General features: G+C 44.7%; 1 protein-coding gene across 1 annotated transcript in view; it reads right to left on the bottom strand.

Moving 5' to 3' along the window:
* The window catches only part of grk6 (G protein-coupled receptor kinase 6), a gene marked incomplete at its 3' end in the record, with an annotated part of 23,248 nt that overhangs the window by 4,739 nt on the left and 1,009 nt on the right, over positions 1-17,500 (bottom strand). Inside the window, 2 exon segments of the mRNA XM_065963224.1 lie at positions 433-545; positions 8,075-8,170. Coding sequence (XP_065819296.1) covers positions 433-545; positions 8,075-8,170 — 209 coding nt within the window.

Here is a 17,500-nt window from a genome sequence, read left to right as displayed (position 1 = left end):
AGGGGGAGAGAGGAGGAGGAGGAAGAAGAGGAAGAAGAGGAGGAGGAGGAAGAAGAGGAAGAGGAAAGAGGAGAAGAAGAATAGGTGTGGCACCTATTCTTCTTCTCCTCTTTCCTCCCTCACTTACAGGAACTGTGCAGCATTTCACAGAAGAACACAAATCCTTGAGACCCACCCTTCCCCCATTTTTCACACACACACACACACACACACACACACACACACACACACACACACACACACACACACACACACACACACACACACACACACACACACACACACACACACACACACACACACACACACACACACACACACACACACTTCAGTCCTTTTGTCTTTCCACAAAAGTAGAAAGGGGGACTCTTTCCAGGAACAGGACACACACACACACACACACACACACACACACACACACACTCTTCTTACCACAGCGTCCAGGAACTTGACGCAGCGTCTCAGCTCAGGTCGCGTCTCACAGAAATGTCTGAAGAGTAAACGTCCGATGGGCTGCCGCTCACACAGGCTGCTGTAGTCCTTTTCTATACACACACACACACACACACACACACACACACACACACACACACACACACACACACACACACACACACACACACACACACACACACACACACACACACACACACACACACACACACACACACACACACACACACACACACACACACAGTTAGATTAAAGTCAGACTGGTTAATTTAACTCTGAAAATGTTTGCAGACTACGGTGGCTGTGAAGTTCAAAACAACAAGAAACAGTTTTCTGAGCGAAACGACAGATCATGGAGGAAAGAAGACGTACCAGAAGTGACCCCGAAGTGACCCAGAAGTGACCCTGAAGTGACCCAGAAGTGACCCTGAAGTGACCCTGAAGTGACCCTGAAGTGACCTCGGGGTGACTGAGTGAGCGGTCTGTTAGTTTTAGTGGATTGGAGCGAGTCTCCGCCTCCAGCGAAGGAGGTCAGGTATCTTAGAGTCTTGTTTCGAGGTAAGATGGAGCGGGAGCGTGACAGGTGGATTGGTGCGGCGGGCGCAGGTTTGAGACCGTGTTGGGCCGTTGTGGTGAAGAGCGAGCTGAGCCTGAAGGCAACGCTCTCCATTTACGGTCTATTGTCGTTCTAACCCTCAACCTGAGGTCATGAGCTTTAGACTGAAAGAAGATCGAGGATACGAGCGTCTGAAATGAGTTTCCTCTGGAGAGAGGGGGAGGAGCTTAGTGTTACGGCTGTATGTTACCCTGTGCCCTGTGTCCCTTCTCCCCTTCTGTTGTCTCCAGCCCAGGTGAAGCTACTAATTGCACAACGAGGTACACCTGGCCTCAGTGCTTAAAAGGCCAGTGCTGGCTTCAGAGATGAGAGGCGTTTTGAGTTGGGACTGCTGTGCTGCTCAGTCAGGGATTGTCTGTTGTTTCTCTTTTGATCTTTGTTATCATTTAGTGTGTCATATTGTAATAAATCCCTTTGTTTTGACTTTTGTTAAGGTGGTTAGTGTCTTTTAATGGGTCAATGTATGGTTTGCTGTTAGCCCCATAGGGCCGCCTTATGGTGGGGCGTAACACTTAGACAGTCAGGGGGAGGAGCTTAGACATTCAGGGGGAGTGAAGTCTGGGTCGACTTACTGCGTCTGTTGCCACGGCGACCTGACCTCGGATAAGAGGAAGAAGACGGACGGATGAAAGGCTGTGCAGGATGCGTAATGATGGAGCACCGCGGCTGTGGGTTCAAATCCGACCTCTGCCCTTTGCTGCATGTCACCCCCCCCCCACCTCCCCAACACGTCCTGTCTCTCTTCAGCTGTCCTCTCTAATAAAGACAGACAGATCAAACAGGATGTGTTATGGTGACCACGTGGTGATTTCTGTAAAGTTTGTCTCCTCAAAGTTTTTCTCACTTTGTAATCTTGATCTGAACTTCCCAGCCACCGTAGGAGACGCTGCATCACACAGCAGAGACACTCAGAGTTTAATATTTTAATTTTATTTTCAGGTAACTGAATGAAAAAATGCAAATTCATTACAGGATTCATGAAGGATGTAAAACAGGCTGTTAGAGACAGAAAACATGAGCTTATTCATCAAGAGGAAGTAGAATTATAAACAGACACTCTTTTGTCTTTTTGGTTGTTTGAACGTGACCTCGGCTGATTTGCATCCTTCATGTTGATGCAAAGTGAGTCAGGAAACAAAAAACAAACATGATTCAGGAGGAGCGGAGAGGTCCGAGTGATCAGAGGTTCACATCTGCAGAAACAAATACCAAACGCACAAAAACGACCACGGCGTTCTGACGATCCACGATTATTCACACCAGCAGAACGCCAAAACTCCTCGCCACGCCGCCTGATCTCTGCAGTCCTGATGGAGCTCGCCTCCTCTGAAAAACATCTGCAACATGAACATTTGCATCTCTCATGATGGTTTGAATATTTTATAACTCGCATTGTTTGTTGTTCTGTTTCTAACGACGCTTTGCATCTCTGAGGCCGTAATGCGACGGCGTCCTTAAAGAGTCTTAAAGGTTCAACATTTAGTTTTTACTGAAGCTGCTTCACTAAATGTCCCTAAAGGTCACAGAGCTGGACGAGGTCCTGCATTCGGGTCCTTCCTCCTGCAAACGGCGTCATCGTTGAGATCAGAGCGGCCTCGGCGCCTCGGGGGAGTCCCAGAGAGTCACTAAAGACTCAACACATCCGCACGCCAGCCCCCGGTCTCGCTGGTGCCGCTCAGGTCAGAGGAACAGCCAACAGGTCAAAGGTCACACCAGCTGACTGAGGAGCGGCGTCTTCCTGCAGGCCGTCAGATTATAAACCAAGAAAACTCACAAACACGAGTGAAATGTAACCACGAGTGACGCTTATCGTGTTCAGAACCGTTTTTAAAACTGTTTCAGATCTTGTTTGTGTCATTCACACTCGGCCCTGTTGCCCCTTACCGTGCTTTAACTCGAGTGTCCTCCCCCTCCCCCATTCCCCCGCTGAACTGATCTACACGCTCCTCTCTACGGCAGCAGAACTGATCTACACGCTCCTCTCTACGGCAGCTGAACTGATCTACACGCTCCTCTCTACGGCAGCTGAACTGATCTACACGCTCCTCTCTACGGCAGCAGAACTGATCTACACGCTCCTCTCTACGGCAGCAGAACTGATCTACACGCTCCTCTCTACGGCAGCAGAACTGATCTACACGCTCCTCTCTACGGCAGCAGAACTGATCTACACGCTCCTCTCTACGCCTGAAGGAGATCATGGCAGAGCGGTGGTGGTGGATCAGTGGACTGGAGGTGTGATGACATGAACATGCTGTACATCATGAAACACAAAGAGGATTCTGTCAGACCTCCGTCATGCTGCCCGTCAGTCGGCCATGACACCAGATCCTGTTTGTTTATGTAAGAAGAACACAAGCCGGCTCTCAGCTTTAAGAAGTTTTATTCTTGGAGGCGTGGCTAATGTGGCAGCCTCTCTATGTGTGACTTAAAGATCAGATCATTATAGATCCTACAACATAGACTGCACTCAGTGTTTGAACTCGTGTTTCTATCTAAGTCAGAGTCAGACTACGCGGGGAGAAGCAGGAAGTGATGGTCCCTGCGTCTCTTAAGATTTCAGACAAACGACCACACGGGTACGATGCCAGTGATTAGACGGCGTTGTGTAAGAGCGATAAGCTTTGTCTTGACGTGTGAGCGTGTCAGGAGAGAAGAAGAAAAGAACAACACGTTGCTGACAAACGAGGAAGTTGACGGTTTCCTGAAAGTCTTTCTCAAGACGCCCTCCCGCTCGCCGTTTTCTTCTTCTGCTTTCATAAAAACCGTCCACAGTCAGTAACTGTCAGTCTCTCACTTTCTATCCTCACATTTCTACTATCTTTATCCTCAGGTTACACTGTTTCAGACGTCACTCTGTCACGTGTGTGTGTGTGTGTGTGTGTGTGTGTGTGTGTGTGTGTGTGTGTGTGTGTGTGTGTGTGTGTGTGTGTGTGTGTGTGTGCGTGAGTCAGTGAGAGAGACGCTGCAGTTGACTGAACTCGTTTGAATCTGAATATATTTACATCAAACCTTTCAGGAAGAAGTGTTACGACTGTAAAGGTTTCTGAAGCGCACACACACACACACACACACACACACACACACACACACACACACACACACACCCTTCAGGATAAATAAAGTCTGATTGCGTGTAAAAGGCAAATCTAAATTTAAAAAGTAAATCTGTAAGATATCAAAACTAAACAAGCGTTAGTGAAGTGTGCTCAACAGCCCCCTCATATCGTTTTCTTTCAATGACTCCATCTCTAACTTCTTATGAAACTGTTAATAAAGCATGAAAGGAAATTAATAAAAATGAATGAATAAATGTTCATTCAGAGCCCCCCCCACACACACAAGCACACACGCACGCACACACGCACACAAAGACACAAAGACGCCGACAAATCCATTAGAGAGGAAACATCTGACATAAAAAAAGAGAGTGGAGACAAAAGATTTCTTGTTATCTGGTTAAAAGGTCAAAAGAAGACAACCCCTCTTCTCTGCACTCTGGACGACTGAGGTTTTTAGGATGAGCGTGAAATAAAAACCGTGAAGAACCGACTCTTTGTCCTAAAGACAGAATTAAAAGTTGAACCAAAAGATTGTGTCTGTGTCAAGACAGGAAGAGCGTGAGGTGAGGTGAGTACGAGATCCAAACCAAACGAGGGAAGTAGACCAAACAGCAGTGCATTGTGGGTGGATTTTGGCCATCTGTAAACAGTGTCAAATAGTTTTACGGAGTGTGGCTAACGTTAGCATTAGCCTTCAGTCCTCCTTGTAGGTTAACATTCACACGCCCGTGCTCAATGTGGTCATAATAAATCCACTTCCTTTAAGCCTGGTGTCCGTGTGTGATACTCCTTCTTTGTCACTTACTTTGAGCCAGTTCATGACACATCGCTCTGGCCAGTTTAACCTCACACACAGCGCCAACATTTCACTTTATCTCCATTTTATAGATTAAAATACTGAGAAAGTGCGTCGGGCTACGAGACGCCATTCTTCCGCTGACCTGTTATTTACTTCAGGATGAAGATTTGAGAAACCTTGTGCAGGCGTAGATATATTAAAGTCCATGAAAATGAATATAGACAGTAAATTAAAGTGGGCCCAGAGTTGAACCCTGAGTATCACCTCTGGGTTATGAATGCTGAATGCTAACATTAGCATTGTGGCTAATGGATTATCATGTATTTTCAACTTGAAAGGTGCCTCAATGATTTTTTAGATTTTTGATCTTTGTAGTTTCTTCTCAGTAAGTCCATCCTTCACGCCACAGGCCTGACCTTTTCCTCCGTCTCTCCACGCTTCACTTCTAGAGTTCTGTTCACGTCTCCAATCTGTCATTAGAATGAAAGCAGTCATGCTGCTGCAAAAACATCAACCTGCTTCCTCTTTCTGCAGCCGCCACAGTTTCCTCTGTGGTACATAAGCAATATTATTATGATGTTTTTTTTATAGTCAGCCGTGCTGCATTCAGAGTTCACAAACGTCTAAACTGGATCACTGTTTGGTATCAAAAGATTCCAGTAAGGACACATTTCAGCGGTGTCTGTAAAGTCTTGTTCAGTGCACGCTCGTGACAAACAGAGGAGTGTCTGGAGAATATCAATGAGTTAAAAAAAAAACACCCAATTTTTATAAAAGAAAAAGTGAAGTTACAACAGCTCTCTGTCGTTGTTCAGGAAGCGGCGCAATCCTCATGATTACAAAACTTAACATTCATCATGATGGCAAAAAGAAACGTACAAAGGTCACTCTGCAGCCCACAAATGATTAGAAACACGCCGACGGCAACAGCTCAAAATTCAAGAGTTAAAAATATGTCTTTGTAACTTTTTCTTTCGGATTGGTTTGAGCTAGTCGATCTACTTTAAAGTTGACATATCCTCCTCCTCTTCTTCAGTGTAAGTAAGTGTCAGAGCTCCTCAAAACATGTGTGTGAAGTTTCTTGTTCTAAATCCACTCTGATCCTGTATTTGATCATGTCTATAAACCCCTCTATTTCAGCCCTGCTGTCTGTACCTTTAAATATGTAAATGAGCTGTGTCTGACCACGCCCCCTCTCTGGAAGGGCTTGGGTGTACTCGGTACTTTCTTGCTCCATGTCCTATTGTTTACGGTGAGAAGGCAGACTCAGAGGGCAGAACAAACACCTAGCTGTGGGAGTGTCACCCACCTGGGGGAGGGGCTACTGCCCTTTGTGATGTCATGAAGGGAAAATCTCCAAACAGCCTGTTTGAGCACACATTTTCTGAAAAGTGGAGCAGGCAGAAGACGGAGAGGATGGACTTTTCTCATCATTGGGGGGGTTTGTAGACGGACTAGAGACACATGTTAGAGTTAGAGGAACATGGGGAAGTGGATTTTAAAGAATATGGGACCTTAAAAATGTATCCATGAAGATGCTGCTGTGTGAGTAAAGATCTCCCTTTGCTGCTCTCGGGAGCTGTGGAAACATATCACGATACCTGTATTTCTTTAAAGCATATTTAAGCAACGTTTATTTCCATCTCTAAGCCAGCGGATGTTTGTGTTTTGCTGCTATTTCTTCTTATTTTTCATCTTCAAGCTATTTCAACCCTATATGCGTTGTGGCCTCTAACTGAGAGCTGACCAAAGTTGGGATTCATGTCCTCTTTGGAAAGTTCACTGTACAGATCGGTCCTTCGGGGCTGCAGATTTGTACTGAATCTACACCACAGATTTTCTGCTTCCTCATGGAAGCTGAGTGAGTTCATTCAGAAAAGCGTAGAGACCCAGATAGAAAGAACAGCTCGGGGCTTTCCCAGATTTTAAACTTTTCTTTATCCTCCAAATAAACAAACGACCAGAACGTGACACATGAAGTACAAGATCACAGGAGAACTACAAGATCACAAGATCACAAGAGAACTACAAGATCACAAGAGAACTACAAGATCACGCGGGAATAAAGAGATGTAGTGTGTGGCGCTGATGGACCGTGGCGTGCACAGACTATGTGGAAACTGGCAGTCAGACTGAAATATATCATATCATATATCATAATGATTTCATGTTTTTGTGTGTTTGTTTCTGAAATAGCTTCATCATGTGACTCAAACGCACAAAGAACGTTATGTTGTTGACTTGTTTTGAACCTCCGGGGCCACCTTAACTAACCATGACCATCACAGATGAATGACTCTCTCAGTTAAAGGGGCTGATGTGTTGCAGGGACGCCATAAAGCAGCGGGTTAAAAATGTGAATAGGATTGAATAAGGTCGTTTGATAATCAGTACATAGATCTAACAGGAGTTATACATTCATCTCCTCGCCTCAAGGCTGTGAGCGGACTTTCCCTCCGTAGAGAGGACGTGGAGTCAGCTGCTGCCACTTACAGAGAAAATCCAGCATCAGATATAATTCACATGTCTGTATAATACTGTACAGCTCTGTTTCCATTAGGCTGTGGTAAAGAGTGACGTCATATCCACTTTAAGGGAACTGAAGTTTACTCTCTTTAGAAGTTGATGAACGATGAAATAAAGTAAATATTAAACACACCTAACAACAATGAGCGCTCTGAAACAGAGGTTGTGGGCGCCGTCTGTGGACACGGGTCCTAACATTTGAATCATACAATCGAATGCCATCAGCAGGTGCAGGATACGAGACCCTGCAGGATGGAACAGAAGACCCTGCAGGTCCTGCAGTGAGACTGAGCAGTGATTGTGTAACGACATCTTGCAGCATTTTTCAAAGCTCGATTTAAGAACACTGCTGTTTGAAGTTTGTGATAAAAACTCATCCATCCAAACTGCAGACAGAAACAAGTCATGTCCTTAAGTTCAAGTTAAAATGTTGTTTCAGGTCTTCAGAGAGTCTCGCTGTGTGACTTGAACTTCCTCCAGACTTTTTAACCGTACCGAGGTCTGATGACGACCGCACAAGATTCATTTAGCTGAAGGGTTGTTAGAACAGAACAGAACACAACTCAGCGTCAAGTAGATATGTTTCTCAAACGGGCAGAGGAGGCAGAGGAGTCTCACCTGTGGATTGTCGCAGCTCTTCACATAAACTGATGTGGGGGAACTGCAGCAGCTGCTTCCATTTCTTACTTTTTCCTTTTCTGTTCCCGCCACCTCCTGTAAAACAAAGAAAAAAGAAAACAGGTTTAATTTTAAGAGTTGATTCCATGAAGCATGTTGGTAAAGGTGACAAAAAAAGGATATTAGACACAGACAGATGAGTTGATGATATTTACTGTGAATATGTAAGAGGTGACAGATTGAAAGTTTGATGAAGAAATATGACAACTCTTAAACCTGTGAAAGACAAGACATTTGAGGTTCTTTAGTTAGAAAAAGTTAAAGTTGTATAAGGTTTAGAACTCTAAAATCTTCATTTGAGAATCACCTTAAGGGAGTTAAGTACAAATGTAAACACTCAAATTAAGTAGAAGTACGTTGACATCCCATCTAGGTTTAGACTGAGGTCTAGTTCTGGTGTTTCTGCAGGGTTTAAATGGAAATAAAGAAGAAGACTTGACGTGCAGTGAAACAGCAGAGTCGACACAAACGACAAACAACAATCAGAACAAGACAAACCAGAGGAAGTTCCTTTCTGCTCTCAGGATCGGTCTCAGTGCATGTTCATTCACTGACACACACCGCAACACACTGTATCACACAGACACACACCCACACTGCAACACACTGAAACACACTGCAACACACAGACACACTGCAACACACTGCAACACACTGCAACACACAGACACACTGCAACACACAGACACACTGCAACACACTGCAACACACTGCAACACACTGCAACACACTGCAACACACAGACACACACCCACACTGCAACACACTGAAACACACTGCAACACACAGACACACTGCAACACACTGCAACACACAGACACACTGCAACACACTGCAACACACTGCAACACACAGACACACACCCACACTGCAACACACAGACACACACCCACACTGCAACACACTGCATCACACAGACACACACCACACTGCAACACACTGCAACACAGACACACACCCACACTGCAACACACTGCAACACACAGACACACACCCACACTGCAACACACTGCAACACACTGCATCACACAGACACACACCGCAACACACTGCATCACACAGACACACACACACACACCGCAACACACCGCAACACAGACACACACCCACACTGCAACACACTGCATCACACAGACACACACCCACACTGCAACACACTGCATCACACAGACACACACACACACCGCAACACACCGCAACACAGACACACACCCACACTGCAACACACTGCATCACACAGACACACACCCACACTGCAACACACTGCAACAAACTGTAACACACTGCAACAGACAGACACACACCACACTGCAACACACTGCAACAAACTGTAACACACTGCAACAGACAGACACACACCACACTGCAACACACTGCATCACACAGACACACACCACACTGCAACACACTGCAACAAACTGTAACACACTGCAACAGACAGACACACACCACACTGCAACACACTGCAACAAACTACAACACACTGCATCACACAGACACACAGACACACACCCACACTGCAACACACTGCAACACACAGACACACACCCACACTGCAACACACTGCAACACACTGCATCACACAGACACACACCCACACTGCAACACACTGCATCACATAGACACACTGCAACACACTGCATCACACAGACACACACCACACTGCAACACACTGCATCACACAGACACACACCCACACTGCATCACACTGACACTGCAACACACTGCAACACACTCACACTGCAACACACTGCAACACACTCACACTGCAACACACTCACTGCAACACACTGACACACTGATACTGTAACACACTGCAACACGCTCACTGCAACACACTGCAACACCCTACAAAACACTGCAACAGATGTGGCGATGATTTAATGGTTGTGTGTGAGTCTTTTTGTAGCCTGAGAGACAAACCCCAGGTCAGTTTTAACTGAAGCCCACTGAGAGATAAACATTTTCATCAGCTCAGAGCCTTTTAACAGCTGGATTTCAGCAGCTTGACAGTCAGGTCATTACCAAGAATTTCAGAACTGAATCAACTAGAAGTGTAAACGTTGAAGGAAAATCCTTCAGAGATCAACCACGGCCTACATCAGATCTTCAAGATAAAACTTAGATTTTGAATAGTAAACCAAAATCAATTCCAGGGCAACAGAAACAGAAGTCCAAATATTTGGACCCTAACCCTAACCCATTTCTTGTTTTTAATAACCAACAATTGCAAGCACACTTTTGCACACTGTTTTAATTGCACAAAAGCATTGGCAACAATTCGGTGTATTGGTGCGATTTAGACAGCACTCTCAATCTCCTCTACTTGTGGCAGCTTTTGTTCCCAAACATCAAAAAGTATCCCAGTATTGAAAATGTTGACGTCGTTACTCTGGGGTCAGACGGTCACACCCTCAGAGCAGCAGCTGTGGTAATACAGTGAATACAGCAGCAGCGCCTCAGTCCAGGACTAAGTCAATACCAAATCCCAGGATTTGGTATTCAAATCAGACCAGGCAGCTGCGACTCAGACTTCAGAGGAGAGGTGGATAACTGTGGAGGATAAACAATGCAAACAGCATGTTTATGTCTGTGTCCAGGAAACAGATGATAATATCAGCTGCAGAACTACCAAGAAGCTGATCGATAAGAGAGAGAAGCAGATCCCTGATGTCCGTCTGTGAGTGGAGATGAGATTCAGTCAGAGAGGGATTCTGCAGAAATAATGAACATATAACGAGACTGAAAGCTGCCCTGTTTGCTTTTAGTCATTGAGGAAGAATCGTCCAGACAGCGACAGACAAAGAAGCTTTCTGACTCTTCCACTCGAGGGTGTGCTGACTTTTATCTTTCATACCTCGTCATGCTTTTACGTCTTTCGGTTTGATTCTGTAAACAAGCAACTGTAATGCATCAATTCGTCCAGGAGTCCTCGTCCCGGCAGCAGAGGCCGGACTCTCGAGTAGACGGAGCTCCCCAAACCTTCAGAGAGGTGATCGGGCGCCACAGTGTTCCCGTGTGGACGATAGGAACGAGAGGAATACAAAGGAGAAATCCTTCCTGCATATTATCACATATGATCTTTAGTAAAGCATCTCCAGGTAACACTTGTTATAAACTGGTGCTTTACAAATTAAGATTGATTGATTGATTGAATTCCCCCCAAAGATGAATAACGTATTTCTGATCCTGTTTTTTTAACTACAACAAAGAAAGAGGCCGTTTAATCAATAATCTGTGACATGATCGAACAGTTTAAAGATTAAGATTGTTGACTGTACGTGTTCCAAGAACAAGTTGAAAGCCATTTTTATTTATATATATACAAGTCAAGGGCTGCACGGTGACGCAGTTGTTGTCCTGTCCCCTCAAAGCGAGGAGGTTCCTGGTTTGAATCCCCGTCTGACAGGAGTCTCTCTGTGAGGAGGTTTCTGGTTTGAATCCCTGTCTGTCAGGAGTCTCTCTGTGAGGAGGTTCCTGGTTTGAATCCCTGTCTGTCAGGAGTCTCTCTGTGAGGAGGTTCCTGGTTTGAATCCCTGTCTGTCAGGAGTCTCTCTGTGAGGAGGTTCCTGGTTTGAATCGTCGTCTGACAGGAGTCTCTCTGTGAGGAGGTTCCTGGTTTGAATCCCCGTCTGACAGGAATCTCTCTGTGAGGAGTTAACATGTTCCCCGTGCTGGTGGCTGGTGGAACAGTCCAGGGTGTAACCCCGCCTCTCACCCAATCACAGCTGATATCAGTTCCAGCCCCCTGTGACCCTGAACGGGAAAAGCGGTATAGATGATGGATGGATGTTTATGAAATTAATATCCTGGTCCACACACCAATAAAAGCCTCCAAACATGACAGCTTGCTGCACCAATCACAGAACATCAACAATCGACAACAGGAAAACACTTTTACTCTTAAAGTCCCGTGCGGACTTTTCTTTGAATCTCTGAAAGACGACCTGTGGATCGCTCATGTGTGCGTCCATTGTTACTCTCTGCAGCTCAGCGTGTAACCTCGAGCACGACAAACCTGCTGATTCCCGACCTAAAAGTAACCGTTGTTCTGATTATCCCTAAATCTGCCCTTTTTTTCACCGCTTTATCTGGATATAACGAAGGAGGATTTGATGTTATTTCTGGGCTAATAGAAATTAATTTTCCTGTTTTTCAAACAGTCGAAAAGATGTTTCACTTTGAATCCACTCAAAAGTCAGTCCATATGGGTCGGGTCCTACAAAGAAGACATCAGACAAAGATTGTTGGAGCTTACAAGCTGCTATTATTTAGACGTACTTAACGCCTCTCGCTCCTTTATTCAACAAAGACCGCTGACAGAAAGTCTGTCGATGTTTATCCACATGTTGGGGTAATTAACCTCCACGCCTAACCGTCCACCATTTCTGACTTCTGGTGTGTTTTGGAGTTCGTGTCAGTATCTGATCTTTTCTCTCCCTAACATCGATATCGCCCTGATCATCATATCGGTCGGGCCCTAGAGAGCACGCTTTAATGACAGTGTGTGTGTTTACTACATAATCCTCACAGGTCAGGACGTTTCAGCTCTTCAGCAGACAGATTGTAAATAATTAACGGTACATGTAGATCCACACCGATGAGATGAAAGGAGGTATTTCATACAATAAAGCTTTTTATATTTGAAAATGAAATGATGAACACAGCGAGTGTTCTCGTCCTGTTCCTGAGGCCGAGGAGAGAAGCCGCTCTGTGATCACTGAGTGTAACACGTGAACACTCATGGATGCTTTCTCTGTCTGTCAGCGTCTTTACTGAGCAGATCTGTAAACATCTGCTACAGCCAATCAGCTGATGTTTAACCATCTGTCAGAGGAAACTTGTGATTTGAACTAATAATGGATCTAAAATAAAGGTTATTTTTGACCTTTTATAAATAGAGCAAGAGATCGCTGGAGGGATTATAAAGCAGGACGAGCTTGAAAACATCACCAGGGAAGAGGGACGTCTGGGGCGACTTGCTTAGCGTGTTGCCACGGCGACCCGGCCACCGGATAAGTTGAAGATAATGGATGGATAACATATGTCAGGAAAAGAGAAAAATGACCATCACCAGTTGCAGCTCTCTGCAATGTTTAGAATTTAGACTGCAGTATCCATTTTAAACACTAGGGGTCAGAGTTACATATTGCTCCTTTTCTTAATGTTTATTAACGGTCTTGTACCTCCTATAAAGCTGAACTGAATCTTTGAGGCTGCATGTAAAACTTCACCTCAGACAGTATAGCTTGTTTGTAGCCTGACAGGTCAAACTCAGGGCAGAGGAAAGCACCTAGAACAACCTTGGAGAACTTGTTGACCCGCCCCTCTCTTCTCTCAGGATGCTCTTTTAAGAGACAAAAAGGAAAAGGAATAAAACTAAAGCCAGTAAAGTCAATTAAACATGAACAAACATGTCTCTGCAAACAGGAAGTGACACTGAAATGTCAGCAGAGTGAGCGCTCTGTTCTTACAAAGATTGCTTCTTACACCTGAGGCCTCTTCATTCCTGTTGCTTTCTTTTAATTTAATGCGCAGCAGAATTTTCACAAACAAAACGAGATGTGTGTTGGATAAAGCTCAAAATGTTTCCTCTCTGCCTGCACCAAACAAACAAACAAACAAACAAACACAGGAAGTTGCATTATGGTTTAAAAGGAAAGCTCCACCTCAGATCTCTCACGCCCTCTGACATGGCTTTGTTCCAATTGTGAGCCAGTTTTTCTTCCTAATTATAAACTGTCGAAGAGTCGTATTTTACACTATCAATGAAAAGTCAGAGAGCAGAAACAGAGAGGCGTCTGTCCAGAGGTGACGTCAGCTGTTAAACTAAACTGTAGTTAATTCAGATTCATTCTGAAGTCATGACCTCTGAAGATGTCTCCACACAGACCTCTACTGGTTTAATGCTAAATTATATTAAGAAGCATTCAAATGTGTGAGCAAAGAAATGGAAGTTTTAAAAAATGTATTTGAGAGAATCATCAGAGGATGGTCGACCATATCAAATGTCAATTGATGGATGGATGAATGAAAGACGGATGGCTTGATGGACAGACGATAAATGGATGGATGGATGGACAGACGATAAATGGATAGATGGATGGATGGATGAAAGACAGATGGATGGACAGACGATAAATGGATGGATGGATGGATGGATGGATGGACAGACGATAAATGGATGGATGGATGGATGGACAGACGATAAATGGATGGATGGATGGATGGATGGATGGATGGACAGACGATAAATGGATGGATGGATGGATGGACAGACGATAAATGGATGGATGGATGGATGGATGGATGGATGGATGGACAGACGATAAATGGATGGATGGATGGATGGATGGATGGATGGACAGACGATAAATGGATGGATGGATGGATGGATGGATGGACAGACGATAAATGGATAGATGGATGGATGGATGGATGGATGGACAGACGATAAAAGGATGGATGGATGGATGGATGGACAGACGATAAAAGGATGGATGGATGGATGGATGGATGGATGGACAGACGATAAAAGGATGGATGGATGGATGGATGGACAGACGATAAATGGATGGATGGCTGGATGGATGGACAGATGATAAATAGATGGATGGATGGATGGATGGATGGATGGATGGACAGATGGATGGATGGATGGATGGACAGACGATAAATGGATGGATGGATGGATGGATGGACAGATGATAAATGGATGGATGGATGGATGGATGGATGGATAGACGATAAATGGATGGATGGCTGGATGGATGGACAGATGATAAATAGATGAATGGATGGATGGACAGACGATAAATGGATGGATGGATGGATGGCTGGATGGATGGATGGACAGATGGATGGATGGATGGATGGACAGACGATAAATGGATGGATGGATGGATGGATGGACAGACGATAAATGGATGGATGGATGGATGGATGGACAGACGATAAATGGATGGATGGATGGATGGATGGATGGACAGACGATAAATGGATGGATGGATGGATGGACAGACAGACGATAAAAGGATGGATGGATGGATGGATGGACAGACGATAAATGGATGGATGGCTGGATGGATGGACAGATGATAAATAGATGGATGGATGGATGGATGGATGGATGGATGGACAGATGGATGGATGGATGGATGGACAGACGATAAATGGATGGATGGCTGGATGGATGGACAGATGATAAATAGATGAATGGATGGATGGACAGATGATAAATGGATGGATGGATGGATGGCTGGATGGATGGATGGACAGATGGATGGATGGATGGATGGACAGACGATAAATGGATGGATGGATGGATGGATGGACAGACGATAAATGGATGGATGGCTGGATGGATGGACAGATGATAAATAGATGGATGGATGGATGGATGGACAGACGATAAATGGATGGATGGATGGATGGCTGGATGGATGGACAGATGATAAATAGATGGATGGATGGATGGATGGACAGACGATAAATGGATGGATGGATGGATGGCTGGATGGATGGACAGATGATAAATAGATGGATGGATGGATGGATGGACAGACGATAAATGGATGGATGGACAGACAATAAATGGATAGATGGATGGATGGATGAAAGACAGATGGATGGATGGATGGACAGACAGATGGATGGATGGATGGACAGATGATAAATAGATGGATGGATGGATGGATGGACAGATGATAAATAGATGGATGGATGGATGGATGGACAGACGATAAATGGATGGATGGATGGATGGACAGACAATAAATGGATAGTTGGATGGATGGATGAAAGACAGATGGATGGATGGATGGATGGATGATAAATGGATAGATGGATGGATGGATGAAAGGCGGATGGATGGATGATGGATGGATGATAAATGGATAGATGGATGGATGGATGAAAGACAGATGGATGGATGGATGGATGGATGATAAATGGATAGATGGATGGATGGATGAAAGGCGGATGGATGGATGATGGATGGATGATGGTTGAATGAAAGACGGATGGATAGATGGACGGATAGATAGATGGACGTACTTTTTCACCCCAAACAGGGAAACTCTGAAGTGACACTAAGTTAAGTCATTTCAGCAGAAAGCCCATCGTCATTGTAAACTCTGACACTCGCTCTGACACGACCAGGAGGCGGAGCCCTGTGGTCAAGCGAGCAGGACCGCCAGCATGTTCACGTGTTTTCAGTTGGTAAAGTCTGAAGGTTGTAACAACAACAACAAACAGCGTGGACGCAACGAAGAAGAAGTGTGAACGTCACTGTAACGAGTCATATTAGAGCAGAAAGTTGATGTTTAATAAGAATAAATCAAAAGTATGTGAACATTACTAACAACGTTCTCCATGTTGATGACGAACATGACGCCAAATCTGCACCTCATTCTTTCCTGTGTTTCTAAGTTACATCTTCTAACTGAAACTGGTTATTTTCCGATGTGTCCGACACCACATGAATGCAGGGAGAGTCGGGCTCGTCCAGGACATCAAAGTTTATTTTGAAATCTTTTCAGATTAAAAGAGGAGTGTCTCTTTAAAATTCTTTAACTACACACAGTTTTAAACATCATGTGGAAACTTCTGGGTGTGTTGACACCTGATCAGCCTGTGTCCAGCCCCCTCAGGCTCATTGATATTTGCATGTTTATACGTAAAGCAGGATCCATGTTTCATGTTTTATTCATAAAGTTCGGCCGGCTTGAGTTTGCATATTAAACAAATGATTCTTTTTAAAGCTTAAACAACGTCTCCGGTCAGCCAGTCCACAGGAAGTAATAATGATGATGATAAAAGAACATCTTTACAAGGCTGCACAGGGTCAAAGGTTAAAGCCTGACCAGTGCTGGGACGTGCTGTGCCTTGCTCATGGGGCTCGTCGGCTGGGCAGATGGATGCAGACGGAGGCTGGAGTCCTATAGGCACAACATAATCTGAATCCAGTAGATAAGCTCTCAGAGGGGGATCATGACACTCATCGTATGTCTCTCTGCAGATGGCGTTAGGATTATGTTGACAACCTTTTGTCCTGTCATGATAACAATAACACACGGCTCGGGCCATGTTTCCATTATTCACAGTAAGATGCTTTTTTTATAATATATACTGCAAGAACTCTGGAGGGATATCATGCACACAGGACGGACTGAACCAGTGTTTGAAAGCTGTAACATTTGCTCTGCAGCATTTGCAGTTTTGACATTTAGCTGACCTATAAACCTGGAGTGACTTAACAAGATCTGAAGGGCCCACAGGTATCAGAACAGAACTCCCAGAATCCACACTTCACAGTAAATGAAAGCCATCTCAACAGGAAGACTGTAAACGCAACAACACCATTGC

The sequence above is a fragment of the Labrus bergylta genome, chromosome 14, assembly GCF_963930695.1.
Source record: "Labrus bergylta chromosome 14, fLabBer1.1, whole genome shotgun sequence".
Classification (NCBI taxonomy): Eukaryota; Metazoa; Chordata; class Actinopteri; order Labriformes; family Labridae; genus Labrus; species Labrus bergylta.
Note: the sequence above shows the minus strand (reverse complement) of the source record. Positions and strands in the feature narration are given on the sequence as shown.